This window comes from Phyllobates terribilis, unplaced genomic scaffold, assembly GCF_046119375.1.
Source record: "Phyllobates terribilis strain yellow unplaced genomic scaffold, ASM4611937v1 Scaffold_4__5_contigs__length_816908805, whole genome shotgun sequence".
Lineage (NCBI taxonomy): Eukaryota > Metazoa > Chordata > Amphibia > Anura > Dendrobatidae > Phyllobates > Phyllobates terribilis.
Genome location: NW_027362764.1, coordinates 281,094,438 through 281,110,228, shown reverse-complemented (window position 1 = coordinate 281,110,228; position 15,791 = coordinate 281,094,438). Strand labels below are relative to the sequence as shown.

General features: G+C 45.1%; 1 protein-coding gene across 6 annotated transcripts in view; it reads left to right on the top strand.

Moving 5' to 3' along the window:
* The window catches only part of BBS9 (Bardet-Biedl syndrome 9), a 590,293-nt gene that overhangs the window by 42,711 nt on the left and 531,791 nt on the right, over nucleotides 1-15,791 (top strand). For all 6 annotated transcript variants that reach the window (XM_073678269.1, XM_073678271.1, XM_073678273.1 and 3 more), the window contains exons 2-3: nucleotides 5,412-5,500; nucleotides 8,754-8,867. In XM_073678269.1, the coding sequence (XP_073534370.1) occupies nucleotides 8,756-8,867 (112 nt within the window). In that variant the 5' untranslated portion in view covers nucleotides 5,412-5,500; nucleotides 8,754-8,755. The remainder of the gene's footprint in view (nucleotides 1-5,411; nucleotides 5,501-8,753; nucleotides 8,868-15,791) is intronic.

Genomic DNA, 15,791 nt, shown 5'->3' with positions numbered 1-15,791 from the left:
GTTATTGCATTTTATTGCAATTTTGCGGCGACCAAAAAACGTAATTCTGGCGTTTAGAATTTTTTTCTCGTTACACCGTTTACCGATCGGATTAATTCTTTTTTTATATTGATAGATCGGGCGATTCTGAACGCGGCGATACCAAATATGTGTATGTGGGTTTTTTTATATATATTTTATTTTGAGTGGGGCGAAAGGGGGGTGATTTAAACTTTTATATATATTTTTTTTAATATTTTTAAAAACATTTTTTTTCACATAGGAGACTAGAAGCAGCAGTTGTCTGATCGTTTCGAGCAGATCCCCTGCATGCAGCAGAAATGGTCCTGTGCTATGAGCGCCGACCACTAGGTGGCGCTCATAGCGACCAGATCATGACAACCACAGGCGTCTGCTGCAGACCCTGGGTTGTCATGCCCACCCATCGGTGACCCGCGATCACGTGACGGGGTCGCCGATGGGCAGGGCTTATGACGCGCAACCCGGAAGCGCGAATTAAATGCCGCTGTCGGAGATTGACAGCGGCATTTAACATGTCAACAGCCGCGGGTGGATCGCGATTCCACCCGCGGCTGTTGCCGGCACATGTCAGCTGTAAGAATCAGCTGACATGTGCTCGGTTAAGTGAGGGTTCAGCGCAGCAGCCCTCACTGAACCGGGGGTACGCAAATGTGCTTACTAATATGGCAAGGGTTGGAAAGGGGTTAAACCAGGTATTGGTACTTTTGGCAGTGTGGACAAGTCCTGCTGGAGAAGGAAATTTCCATCTCCAAAAAGCTTGTCGGCAGAGGGAAGCATGAAATGCGCTAAAATTACAGGGTAGACGGCTGCGCTGACTTTGGTCTTGATAAAACACAGTGGACCTACACCAGCAGATGACATGGCTCCCCAAACCATCATTGATTGTGGAAACTTCACACTAGACCTCAAGCAGCTTGGATTGTGGCCTCTCTACTCTTCCTCCAGACTCTGGGACCTTGATTTCCAAATGAAAATTGGAACTCTGGGACCTTGTGGAGTGTGTCAATGACTGCCTTCTGGACATCTGTCAAGTCACCAGTCTTCCCCATGATTGTCGAGCCTACTGAAACAGACTAAGGAACCTTTTTAAACGCTTAGGAAGCCTTTGCAGGTGTTTTTTTGTTAATTATTTTAATTTACTGAGATAATGACTTTTGTGTTTTCATTGGCTGTAAGCCATAATCATCAACATTAACAGAAATAAACACTTGAAATAGATCACTCTGTTTGTAATGACTCTATATAATATGAGTTTCCCTTTTTGTATTGAAGAACTGAAATAAATTAACTTTTTGATGATATTCTAATTTAGTGAGATGCACCTGTAGGTATTTGGGTTACGTGGGTGTAAAGCTCTAGCCAGCAATTTACCGCTTTTATTACGCAAATGATAAAAACGACTTCTGACTCGCTCTCTAAGGCAGCGTGTTTTCTGATCTATTATAGTGAATAGTTTTTTCTGATCTATTATAGTGAATAGTTTTCGCCTGGTTGTAGAGAGTTTTGAGAATGTATTTGCGGATAAATCTTGTTTGTGTTGTGTCTCGAGTTTGAGAATCTGTGAGGAGATTTGACTATTTCAGCAGCACGCTCTTTTTTTAGGCGTGTTCCATGAGATAGGAATACACCTCTTAAAACACTCAACGCTTCCCATTTGATTGACGGCGATGTAGGATCTCTATCATGGGCAACCATGAAATTTTTTATGGCTTGTTCCACTTCCGACTTACACAAAGAGTCCTGAAGTAGGTTTTCATGTAAGCGCCATGAGAAGCTTGGTCTCAAGCATGGGTCTAGTAGTATCGAGAAATACATGGGGGCATGGTCTGACCACAATATGGACCCCACCTCCACTTCTATTGGAAGGTCTAATAAATTATGGGAAACAAAGAAATAGTAAATTCTGCAGTAGGCGGTATGTACCTGCGAGAGAAAGCTATAATCTTTAGTATTGGGATGAAGAGCCCTCCAGACATCAACCAGTCTCATACTATGCATCTGCTTTACCTGTTGTATAGAGGATGGAGGGTAAGAGGACTTACCAGAAGAAATGTCTATTACAGGATTCATGGGGAGGTTAAAATCGCCTCCAAGTATCACAGGAGAGGAGTCGGCAAACTCTTCCAGAAGCCTCCTGCACTCTGAGCCAAACTTCTGTTGACCTTGATTTGGAAAATATACGTTAGCAATGACAAATTTGCGTGTAACCCAGGATATTTGTAGGAAGATATATTTACCCTCTGTATCAATTAAGGAGTCTAGGATCTCAGGCATGAAAGATTTGTGGAAGGCTGTCGAAACACCTTTAGATTTGGAATTTAGATTGGTACTATGGAACCACATAGGTTAATATTTCGATGAACAGTTCGGCAGAGCCCCCGATTTAAAGTACGTCTCCTGGAGCATTAATACTGAAACATGCTGTTTATGGTTTGAGTATAAGACCTGTCTCCTTTTTTCTGGTATATTTATTCCCCTTTTCAGAACTTTATTTTATCTATAATGTTTGTATTTTTCTAATGCTTGGAGGCTTAAATACCAATCCGGAGGAGAGACCAGGGAAATTACTATGGAGGTAGGTAGAAGGGTATGCAAGTAAAGGGGAAGGAGAAAGATAGAAGAAAAAAGATAAGAAGTTAGGGTGAGTGGCGCATGAACACCGGGTATCAAGCGCCATTTGTGCTTGTATTGGTAGCATTTCCTTTCGCACCAGAGAGGGAGAAAGGAAGCCGAGGATGAGTCGACGCTCTCACCATGCTCCCCATCCACCTAATATGTTTCAAAAATATATCAGAACAACTGTTGCCTTAACCTTATTATGTATGAAGTCAAATTCAGAAACGAAACATATCTATATAGAAAACAAATGATTGGTTAATGAACCGATGGTAAATCAAACTTTGCTATTCATAATCACCGATTTGGTAAGTGATCTTCCACCGAGTCATGAGAAAAGGAAGATAGAAGGTGAATAGTCATAGCAAGGGTTTGGTATATAGAATAGCTCTTTTAGATTATATACAAATGACATACTAAAATATAGCTGAAACTTCAAAATTCACATAGCAGCCTATAGGCATTTTGAATAAAAAGAGTCCAGGCAGGTCCATTGGACTATATGTATTCCCTTCTTGTGGTAAAGAGACGAAACCAGTAGAGGGGAGAAAAAAAAATGGAGGGAGGAGGAGAATGAGGCCCCTTCAGGTGTCGTTGGGAGAGGCTCCATGTCTTTTCTGTTTTTTTGGCATGCTGAACATTGTGCCATCTTGGAGGAGCAGCCAGAAGTTGCGGGCTCTGTGGCCATTCACGAAGGTCTAACATTGGAAGTTCAAAAATTCCCAGGAAGTTAGCCAGATCTCCAATTCTTCAAAATATGACAGTTTTCCCTCCCTTGAAGGCTATCAGTTGAAAGGGGAGCCCTATTTAAAGGTGATGTCTTTTTCTTTGAGGTATGACAATAGAGGTCTTTACGCTGTTCTTAACTGTAACGTACGTCTGGATAGGTTTGGAAGCCATAAAATCTGAGATCCAGAGTCCATTTTTGTCTTTCGGCTGCCATGATAGCTTCTTTGACTTTATAGTAATGCACTCTGCAGATAATGTCTCTAGGACATGATTCTGATGATGGTTTAGGGCCCAGGGACCTGTGAATGCGGTCAAAATCAATTGAATTTGCTTTATTATCGCCTAATATGTCCAAAAACAGTTTCTGCACTGTGGGATCAAGTTCTGACGTACGTATGGATTCTGCTAGACCTCATATGTGAATGTTGTTTCGTCTATTGCGGCTTTCTAAATCCTCCAATCCTGATGATATGACCTCAGTTTAAGAGTATTGTTATTATGTCTCTGTGGGTTTGTAGCTCCTGTAGTATATCCTCCTGGGATTTCTTAACCTCCTCAATTCGTGAAGTGAATTCTGTTTTCAAGTTGTGGAGTTCTTTCTTATAAGAGTTCTCTAGTCTGCAGACAAACCCCTCTAGGTCTTTTTTAGTGGATAACGCTTCTATGTATTTGCCTAGTTCAGTTATGTTCAAGTCATCTGCACCTTCACTATCCCCTATATACATAATATAATGCTAGTATACATAATAAAATATAGTATAAGTCTAATATACAGACATTATATATAATATACAGGGTGAATCAAAAAGCGTGGTGCAGAATTATGGTATTGGTATTGTAGGGATGCGATGTGAGGCAAACAGGAGGCACGTTCCTTTAAATGTCCAGTACGGTTTATTGGCTTCATAAACTGGCCAGAAAGAAAAATGCAAACAGTCTTTAGTGCAGCCAAAAAGCAAAGTAAACAGTCCTTTTGGCAAAAGTCTCTGGTTAGCCAGCGCTGTGGTCACACAGGCTGGCAGGCTTCCAGTATACGGCCTAGTCTGGAGACAACCACACACAGGAGGCCTTCTCCCTCCAGACACACAGACCATGTGCCAAACAACAGCCTCCATTATATAGGCTGGTAACCACATCCAGAGGTGAGGTATGTGGGTAGCTGGACCCGCCCATTCTCTCCTAGCAACCCGTACCCCGGCTCCCAGGTGCACCAAACGATCCTCTTAGTGCATGCGTGCACTAGAGAAATACTCTGGGTTACATCACAGAGACCAGCCATCTCTGGGACACATACCTCCCATCCACTACACGACCGTTAGCCATCTTACCGTATTCACAACCAAGAGAACATTACGCACTTTTATTAAAGGGGTTGTCCTCTACATGGACAACACCTTCTTAATCCCTATGTTTTCCCTAGTTAAATAATAACATCTATAGTCACCTTCGGTGTTGGCACTGGCTCTCCCTGGGATTGCGTGACATTATGTTTCGGTTTGTTGTCTTGTCTCAGCTCCTGAAGAAGATGTAGTCTGTATGACGTACAATGCAGGCGTTGTTATTAGATTCGCTATGCTCTGGTTTATGGCACCTGTAGTTCACCTGTATGTCCATACACTCAGATCCTGGTGATTGTCTCCCCTGAAGAACTTTCCCACGACATAAACACTTGCATTTTCTGTGTGAAGCACATTTACCAACTTTATTCTGAAAGTTTGGATCATTTGTCACAACAGACCTCATAAATCCCAACACACAAACATTTTATACTTGTTTGATGTTGCCATTTTATATCACAGTATGTAGGCGCATTTTACATTTGGTTCTTGAAAAAATGAAAGCTCTGCTTTGATTGGTTGTTATGATAAACTAAGCCAGATTTTCTTTGATTTTTGGTCACTGGCCGTTTACCACTGATGTTACTTTTCTTTTTGCACCATCCTTTTTTAACCACCCTGTAATATCAGGATAAGATGTATAATATAGAATTGTATAAGGCTAATCAGCCGACATATTATAATATACATGTGTCATATTATTTCTAGAAAATTTGCTGGATGGGTGATGGCACAATGATTGAAGTGATAACGTCCTTATAAGAATTTTCTTCGGAAGCCGTCTGTCTTATAGTGAGGTAAGTCACACGCCATAGAAACCACTTTTTTTTACGTCATGTTTGACACTTGGTGAATAAAATATGGTAAGCTATATGGTAATACTGTATGGCGAAATAGCTGGAGAAATCTGTCATTGGCTTTCATTTAAAAAAAACAAAAATAGTTCACCCTTCAGCTGAGCCTGACATCCTCCGCTGTAGAAATGTGGCTGCCGAAAACGCTGAGAGACCCACCAAGACTGGCACCAAACTAGCAAAGGTGCAGCCACAGATGCACTTGGAGCAAGCTGCCCAGCTAGGCGAGCCCTTGAAAAATACTCTTCACCCAGCCACCAGTAAATGGAAGGGGGACTTTGACAGTGCCCTTCTCAGATCCACTGTCACCGGACAGCTGGCGTCTGATGATGCGGTCGATTCCTAGTCAAGTACCATGTGAGTACCTCTGCAAGAACCCAAGGAAGAGTAACAAGAAGAGAGAAGGAGAAGACCCCTAAGAAAACTCCTGAAAAGATAGCAACCACTACTGCTGTCACCACTCACCACCACAGCACATAGGAACTGCAATAAACAGCAAAGGACTGAGCAGGGAACAGGGTTAAATAGCTCGCCTGATGCTGAAGAAAATGATCAGGTGTTGAATACCTCCCACTCACCCACAAATAGCAACTCCCTGATAACTTGCGCAGCAGAATGAACACAATCCCACCACTGCCTAGTGCCACACACAGCAGCGCCATGCGTTGCCTTGCAATCGGGGAACACAGCGTCCCATGTTCCCCGGGCAGTAAAATCCCCACACATCCTACTACTCCAGAACGTAACGCTCCATAAGATTGGGACACTTTCCCTGTGCGCGTGGCAGCTCCGCCTCCAGGGTCAGGACAATGGCGGCGCTTGCGACCAGAGTAGCTTAGCACTGGATCCAATCTATTCCCAGGTGGGAGCACAGAACCACAATTCTTAACACCCAGTATTGGCAGCTGTTTAATAGCAGTGGTATTGATAGCCTGTATGTCTCAATCCACCATTGAGAAGCGATGTAATCACACGACAGTTCACACACAGGGAACTTCTCAATGAGTAATTACTATGGGAAGCCCATGGTAAATTCACTGAAAAGTCTATGTCCTGTCGACATCACACTGCGGTTTTCAAGGCCATGTTGACCAGGACATTATGACCCCAATTCATCAAAGTGTTTACTCCAGAATTGTGACATAAAACTACTTCAAGTATTAAATTGCTCAAACGTTTTGCTACTTTTGGCTTTTTGGCCAGTTCCGCCAAAGTTGGCTAAGCAGCGGAGGAGCTCGGGAAAAATGCCCGGCAAATTAATAGAAAGTTGTGGTGTATTTTATGCCAGAAATATTACTCCAGTCCCATTCCTGGTGAGGCGCTCCCCTCTGATAAGATGCACCTTATTCACTAAGTGGTGTGGTTTTGTGGTTAAATAATTTGGCGCATTTTACTTCTGTACGTCTATAATTTAGATTGGTGTACAAAATGCTCTTGTTAATGAATCATCCCTTTTTATTTTGATATATTTGCCTTACTAAATTCCTGATAATGAACGTTTTACTAGCACACACCTTTAATAGCCACTTTTTGGGGTGATGATTAGCTATGACAGTTGTCTGTAATCACTAGCTTGTACGCCCAGCTTCGACTATCACTCAGTACTGTGCACCTTTCTTGCCGGCCTCTTCCCTCCTCCCAGCTTTGGTCAGGCAGAAGGTAATTGTAGTAAAGAGGATTGGAGCCCCACCAGTGACGGGACGTTCAGCTGCCATAAGGCGATTATTGTAATGCTGCTTGTAGGAGTAGTCAGATATCATAGATGCTTACAGACTTTTCTGTATTTGTGCCGTCTACATGGCTTGCCTACACACCATGTCACAGGAGCTTGCACTTAGCATGAGGCCCATCCTATAGTTACACTGGTGTATGTCTTTAATTCTTAATAGTCACACCAGTGCACCCAAACTATAAATTTGCGCTGTCCCATCATAGCCACGTAAGTGATCCTTCTTTCCCCCAATAGTTAAAGCATTATCCCCTTTCCTCCCACGTCTCCCCATATGGTATCCTTACACTTGTTCTGTGCAGGCATACCACCACCTTCTCTAGTAATATAATCTGTGCTCCGGTCTCATTAGTTATTTAAAGGGGGGTCTATCAGCAGAATTAGTCTCCAGTATGGGAGCTTGGTGCACCCTTGCCATGACCAAACCGTTTAGTGCACCATCCCACTTATTTGTTTCCATCAAGTAGATGAGAGCGTGCACTGAACGGTTTAGCCACGCCAAGGGTTCACCAAGTGTCTGTATTAGGTTTGAAAAGCCATTCTGCTGACAGACTCCTCTTAAAGGGCTTGTCCTATAAACATTTATTACCTATATACAGTATAGATGATAAATATTTATCGCTTGAGGTCTGGCTCCTGGAACTCTACAGATCCCAAGAATAGAGAACCTAAATCCCCAAGTGTGAATGGAGGAGCGGTGAGTATGTGCGGCCAAAATACCTGTGGGCACACTTGGTAACTATTGTTCCATTTACATGTGGGATTTTGGGGTCCATGTACTCATGATTGTGGGGTCACAGCTGTCAACCAGCAGAAATTATTCATTTATCACTTATACTGTTGATGAGGCAACCTCTCCCTTTGTACAGTCATTACCGCCACGTTCCGCTTGTAGTACCAGCAGTGCCTACGTACCTCCATCACACACCCATGGTATGCCTGTGGCTGGTAGCCAGCTGATGCTAGTCACTTGCTGACTACTGTATGCGGCTTTCTTTTTCTGTCTCATTCCTGCTGACAGCAGATTTGTGCACTTTGTACTTGGATGGAATAATCTATGAGCAGCCCTGCTTGGACTGATGGCAATGGTCCATTCATCTGGTGATAGGTAGAAGGGTTGGAGAGTTCGGAGCACAGATCCCAGAGCCTTGCAACTTTTACCAGTACATTGGAATGTGTTGTAAAAAGTGGCACAAGATCATTGTGAACATGGCGATCATAACAAAAGGCATATTTTTTAGTGCATCACAAAACTGTCCCAATTTTGCTTTCCTTTATATTCAACACCGAAATATATATTGTTACTATCCTATCTGCCATGGGTGACACAAAATTGCATTGTACACATTTTCAGACAACTACTATTCCTATATTATCCACTAACATCTTGTTCAATGTATGTTCCAGTCTGTGGGAAATTATATCTTAACCAAAATCCTGTCCTTTCATTTGTAATTTTGCCTACAGGTATGTCACTTTTTAAAGCCCGCGATTGGTGGTCCGCCACACTGGGAGAGAATGAAGAATTTGATCAAGGTTGTTTGTCTGTAGCCGATGTTGACAACAGCGGTTCGGGACAAGGTAATAGTGTTAATGTAATATTCTGTTGCATCGTGAGGTATTACGCTTCATAATAAATTGGTATTCCCATCTAATATATTTGTGTCATATTTTTAGTAGTTCTGGTTCCCACATGTGGAATCACTATTTTTTAGAGAACGGGTCCCGATCATGCTCTGTTTTCAATGGAGTTGTGGTTGGAATTCCCATACAAATTACCGGGAATTCTGCCCACCCATACTCTAACCGTGTCTCTCTCTGTCTCCCCCTCTCTCTCTGTCTCTCTCTCTCTCTGTCTCTCTCTCTCTCTGTCTCTCTCTCTCTCTGTCTCTCACTCTGTCAGTACAATACAAATAGGCTTTATTGGCAGGACAAATATACAATTAGTGTTGCCAAAGCAAGAAAAAATAAGTGTGTGTGACAGGGGAGGGTTCTTGTGGGGATGGGATGTTGGGGGGCTCAAATTGGGCAGTAATTAGACCATTCGGGAGTCTTACGTTCCTCTCAGTTTATGACTTGTGGTGACATATTGGGCGGCGATCTCCACCGTTGATTCCTTTTCCCCCAGTAGGATGCAGAGTTTCCTTTCCTCGTCCATGGATGGGAAGTCCGGGATGTGAGTGGAGAGTCTCTGGAAGTGGGAGGCCCTAACTGCTGAGTATTTGTTGCAGTGCAGCAGGAAGTGCGCCTCGTCCTCCAGGGCCCCCTGCTGGCAGTGTTGGCACAGTCTGTTCTCCCGCAGATTGTATGTTTGTCGGTGCCACCCTGTTTCCACCTCTAGGCTGTGGGCCCTCAGTCTGTACAGACTCAGGGTCTGCCTGTCTTTGGGGTGGTGTAACCTCTCCAGATATGAGGCCAAAGTGTAGACCCTCCACTCTGACCGGTAGATGGTGAGTTTCTGGGCTTTCTCTAATTCACTTTTCTATCCCTTTATGTATTGCTTCTTGCAGATCTCTGAGGTCCCCTTTATTTGGGCTTTTGTCAGGATGTGTTGCTGACTTTGTCTGGACTGGCTACCGGGTTTTTTGGCTTGCTGTGGGCTCTGGCTCAGCAGGGCTTTATGATGGTAGGAGCTGGGGTTGCTGCTCTGTATGTGTGCCTGGAGTGGTAGCACCCTCTTGTGTATAGTGAGCCAAATGGGGAATCGGCCCAGCTCAGCCCTACAGGCTATGTTTGAGGTGCTGCGATGAACCTGGAGGGGATATTTGCAGAACTCCAGGTGGAAGACTTCAGTTAGGCTGAGATCCCACTTTGTCTGGTCTGGGTAGGTCTCTGGGCCCTATACTTCGCTGCTGTACAGCAGTATAGGAGTGAAGACGCTGTCAAATATCTTGAGCCAGACTCTCACCGGTGGTTTGAGGTGCATAGTTATCTTCTGATGGCATAGAAGGTTCTGCACACTTTTCTTTTCAGGGCTTCTGCTGCTTGCTTGAGGCTCCCGGTTTGGCTTAGCTCCAGACCAAGGTAGGTATAGCTGCTGCTCTTCTCCAGTGTGGAGCCATTTAGTGTGAGTGAGGGAGTAGGGGTTTTGTTCTGGTTCCTTCTCTGAAACACCATGACCTTGGTCTTCTTTTTGTTGATGGGCTGCGCCCATGTGGTGTTGAATGTTTCCCTCTCTCTGTCTCTCCCTCTGTGTGTCTCTCCCTCTGTGTGTCTCTCCCTCTGTGTGTCTCTCCCTCTGTGTCTTTCTCTCCCTCTGTGTCTTTCTCTCTCCCTCTGTGTCTTTCTCTCTCCCTCTGTGTCTTTCTCTCTCCCTCTGTGTCTTTCTCTCTCCCTCTGTGTCTTTCTCTCTCTCTCTGTGTCTTTCTCTCTCTCTCTGTGTCTTTCTCTCTCTCTCTGTGTCTTTCTCTCTCTCTCTGTCTTTCTCTCTCTCTGTGTCTTTCTCTCTCTCTCTGTGTCTTTCTCTCTCTCTCTGTGTCTTTCTCTCTCTCTCTGTGTCTTTCTCTCTCTCTCTGTGTCTTTCTCTCTCTGTCTGTCTTTCTCTCAAATTCAAATTCAAATGAGCTTTATTGGCAGGACTAAGTACATATTAGCATTTCCATAGCAAATGGTAAGAAAATAGGGGGACGGGGGTGGGGAGTAGGGAGGCATATGGAGGTCCAGGATATATCAAGATCCTTTAAGAGGGTAGGGGTATGTCCAAGGTGGGGTATAGAAGTCCATGGCATCAGGCTCTTAGTTGGGGAATAGGGGCATGTCCAGGGTGGGGTATAGACGTCCATGGTATATCAGTCTCCTCTTAGTCTGTGACAGGCACTGACATATTGCGCTGCTATGGACGCTGCACTTTCCTCTTCCCCCAGTAGTATCGGCAGTTTCTCTTCCTCCTCCATGGAGGTGAAGTCTGGGAGGAGATCAGACAGTCTCTGGAAGTGAGTGTCCCTCACTGCGGAGTATTTGGGGCACCTCAGCAAGAAGTGGGCCTCGTTCTCCACGGCCTCTTGGGGGCACTGCTGGCACAGTCTGCTCTCTCGGGGCTTGTAGTTCTGTCGGTGCCGCCCGGATTCGATGAGTAGGCTGTGGGCGCTCAGTCTGTACCGGCTCAGGATCTGTCGCTCTTTGGGGTTTTCCAGTTTCTCTAGATATGGGGCCAGTTTGTACTCCCTCTGTAGGTTCTGGTATATCGTCAGTTTCTGTGATTTGTTTATGTCATTTCTCCAGATGCTGAGATATTCCTCTTTGCCTTTGTGTACCATTTTCTGAATTTCGCCTTTTGTCAGGCCATGTGGGTTGGTGGCTTGGTCAGGCTGTCTTTGGGTACTTTGTCTTGGGAGGTTTCCTGGGGCTTCCTGGTGTAGGAAGGCTTTGTGATGGTAGGAGCTGGGACTACTGCTTTGTAGATGAGCCTTGAAAGACAGCGCCTTCTTCTGGATCTCGAGGTGTAGCGGGAATCTGCCCAGCTCTGCTCGGCAGGCGCTGTTTGATGTGCTCCGATGGACTTGGAGAAGATGCTTGCAGAACTCTAGGTGGAATATTTCAGTCGGTCCAGCGTCCCACTTTGACCAGTTTGGGTATGAGACTGGGCCCCAGACCTCACTGCCATACAGAAGGATTGGGGCAATGATGGAGTCAAAGATTTTTAGCCAGACGGTTACTGGTGCCTTGAGGTGGTACAGACGTCTTCTGATGGCATAGAAGGCTTTGGAAGCCTTGTCTTTCAGTAGCTCTATGGCTTGCTTGAAGCTCCCTGATTGGCTGAGTTTTAGGCCCAGGTAGATGTACTTGTTGGTTTCTGTGAGTGGACAGTTGTCTATCGTAAAGGGAGGATGGTCAGCAGGTTTCTGCTTTCTTTTCTGGAACACCATGATGTTAGTTTTCTTCTGGTTGATTGGCTTTGCCCATGTGCTGCTGAAGGTCTCTAGGATGTTCAGATGATCTTGGAGGCCTTTCTCGGTTGGTGATAACAGCACGAGGTCATCAGCGTACAGCAGAAATTTCCCCTGGGTGTCATGGAGGGTGAGTCCTGGTGCTGAGGAGGACTCTAGGGCCACCGCCAGCTCATTGATGTAGATGTTAAAGAGCGTTGGACTGAGGCTGCAGCCCTATCTCACACCTCGGCTTTGTTGGAAATAGGCCTTCCTCTTTCCATTGACCCTCACACTGCAGCTGTTCTCTGTGTAGGAGCTTCGGATGACATCATATGTTTTGCCTCCTATTCCGCTCCCCAGCAGTTTTAAGAATAGTCCTGGGTGCCACACTGAGTCAAAGGCCCTTTTGAAGTCCACGAAACAAGCGTATATTTTCCCGTTTTTTGTATCGTGGACATGGCTCTTGATGAGGCTGTGCAGGGTGTAGATGTGGTCAGTGGTGCGGTGGTTCGGCATGAACCCTGCTTGGCTCTTGCTGAGGACGTTGTGCTCGGTGAGGAAGGTGAGGATCCTCTTGTTCAGGATGCTGTTGAACAGTTTTCCCAGGTTGCTGCTGACACATATCCCCCGGTAGTTTGCTGGGTCGTACTTGTCCCCGTTTTTGTGTATTGGGGTTATGAGGCCTTGGTTCCAGATTTTGGGGAAGTAGCTGGCCTGCAGTACGATATTGAATAGTTTTGTTATCGCAGCCTGGATGTCTGGCGGGCTATGTTTTAGCATTTCTGGGAGGATCCCATCTGGGCCGCTGGCTTTTTTACCTTTCATCTGTGTGATCCTTTCTGTTATTTCTGTCATTTGATTGGTGTATCCAGAGGATTTTGGAAATCTTTAAGCTTTTCCTCCATATCTTTCAGTTTTTTCACAAGCTCTTTTTGTGTCGGGTTCAGGTCTTCACTTGGGATGTCTTTGTAAAGGTCCTTGAAGTACTGGAGCCAGATGTTGCCGTTCTGGATGTGGAGGCTGTTGTTTTTCTGGTTGGATCCAAGGTGATTCCACAGTTCCCAAAATTTGTTGTCTTCAAGGGCGTCTTGGAGTTGGAGGAGTTTGGTGGAGATGTGGTTTTGCTTTTTCTTTCTGAGGATGGCTTTGTAGTTTTGTTGTATGGTGTGGTAGTCTTCTCTCAGAGTGGGGTTGTTCGGGTCTCTGTGTTTTTTATTTGAAGCCATTCTGAGGGCCTTCCGTATGGTCTTGCATTCTTTGTCAAACCAGTTGTTGGTATTTGGTTTACTCGGCCTCTTGCTGATGCATTTTTTCAGGTCGGACATTTCTGCCATGGCATAGAGAATGTTGTTAAGGTCCCTTACCGCAAGTTGTACTCCTTTTGGGTTAAGCTCATACACATTATTATGGAAGTGTTGGAGCTTCTCCTTGACCTCTGGTCTATTGATGGAATCTTTATATTTTGCGGCCGACATCTTGGACCATTTGAAGGATGGCCGCAAGCTAAAGAGGCCGGTCTTTTGTGAGGTTTGTGAGGGTGATTTGATTGTGGATTTTACGTATAGAAGCAGTTGGTTGTGGTCCGACAGGTGTGTTTGTGGGGTGACTATGAGGGCGCCAATATTAGTGGGGTCCATATCTGTGATGGCATAGTCTATCACACTGCTGCCCACATGGGAGTTTAGGGTATATCTTCCCAATGAGTCTCCCTTGGTGCGGCCATTGAGGATACGAAGTCCCAGGCTTCGGCATAGGTTCAGAAGTGTTCTGCCGCTTTTATTAACTGTGCAGTCGTAGCTGTTCCTTTCGGTGTGCACTGGGTTGTCACAGTCTGTGTCTGCTCCAAATATATAGATGTTTCCATCAGTGGTCAGGTAGTCTTTTTCCCTTCCCGTCCTTGCGTTGAGGTCTCTGTAGATGAGAACGTTGCCCAGAGTCTGGAAGTGGGCAGCTTCAGTTTTAGGGTCTCAAAGCTGTCTGGAATGAAGTATGTAGACTCTGGAGGGGCTACATATGCTGCACACAGGTAGATGTCGGCCTGGGAGGTGAGGATGGAGTGGCTTATTCTTATCCAGATGTGGCTGTCTCCTCTCTTCACGGCTCTGATATGTTCATGGAGCTTCTCTTTGTACCAGATTAATATTCCTCCTGAGCTCCGGCCCTGTTTGATGTTTTTGTTTTTCAGGGCAGAGACAGAGAATTCCCTGTATCCGGTGGGGACATGGGATTCATTATTTGCCTTAGTCCATGTTTCCTGGAGGATCTGTATATCTATGTTTTCCAATCTTTGAGTAAAGTCTGGGTCGTTTGTCTTACATCCAAAGGCAGAAGTGTCCAGGCCCTGGATGTTCCAGCTACTAATGATGAGGGTTGACATGGTGTAACTGTGTACCTTGTAATGGGCTGTCCTGCATAGGACATCTTGGATTGCTGACTGGTGATCTTGTTGTAGGTAATTGGTCCAGTCGCATGAGTTCCCTGCACACGGAGCTGAGCATGCTCTTTATTTCTGCCAGGTCACTGCTCTGCTTCACTCTGTGTGGGGCGGGTGGTGTCTTCCATGGTTTGTGTCTCTCATGGGCTTGTTTTACATACAGGTTGCAGGTTCCAGTTTGTTGAGCGTATTCTGTTTTAGGTCTATTAGTTGTCGGCGCTCTTTCTACCGGTTTTCGGTTTGCATGGGTTCTTGGTCCGGGGATTCTGTTGAATACTATGTCTTTAAGTTCTTTGGCAAGAAGGCTGACTCCTTGGTTATTGAGATGTTTGTCGTCATACAGGTGGTGGTGGTTTATGATGGGATGTTGTGCCAGGGTGATGTCGAGCGTCGTGGTGATCTTGGCTGCTAGCTCTCTGTTGACGTCTTGGGTGAAGTGTTTGAGGGAATCTTTTCTTGGTAGCAGAGACGAGAGGATAATTTTACTGCCGGGGAAATTTTGTTGCGTGGTCTCTGCTAGCTGACACAATTGTCCTGCTACTTGCTGGTATTGATCCTGGAGATTGTTGGTGCCTGTATGTATGATGATGTGGTTTGGGTTGGTGAAATATGGATCATTAATTACTGCTGTTGCTTGTTCTATAGTTGAACAGCGGATTTTAGAAACCCTTTTTCCAGGGAAGAGTCGTCTTGTGTTGAGGTATTTTCCATTGGAGTCTATAATCAGGACTATATCAGGATGTGGTTGTTGACTGCTCCGGTGAGAACTTCTGTTTTTGTTTGGATTGTTGCTCTGTTGTGTTGCTGTAGCCGGCTGCTGCTGTTGTTTTTGGCTTGGGGTTTGTTTGATGCTCGGGTCTGGCTCATCCTGTGTTTTTTGGTTATTTAGTGATTTGCTCTCAGTATTTATGCAGTTGTTTAGGTTAGTGTTGATGTGGCTGTTGGCTCTCATTGTGTCTTCACCTATCTCCTTCCCTGCGCTCCCCTCCTGTGTTGGAGGTGGTGTCTGGCTCTTTAGCTTTGCTATTTGTTCTTTTAGTTTAGCATTTTCTTGCCGTAGATGATACATTTCATGTTTGATTTCTTGCACGGCTGAGTCCAGTACACACTTCAGTCTGGTTACCTCTGCGGCTGTGGGGTCATTTGTCTGGCTTTGGATCTGTTCTTTAAGCAGTGTGAAGTCCCTCTCCAGCTAAGACAGGC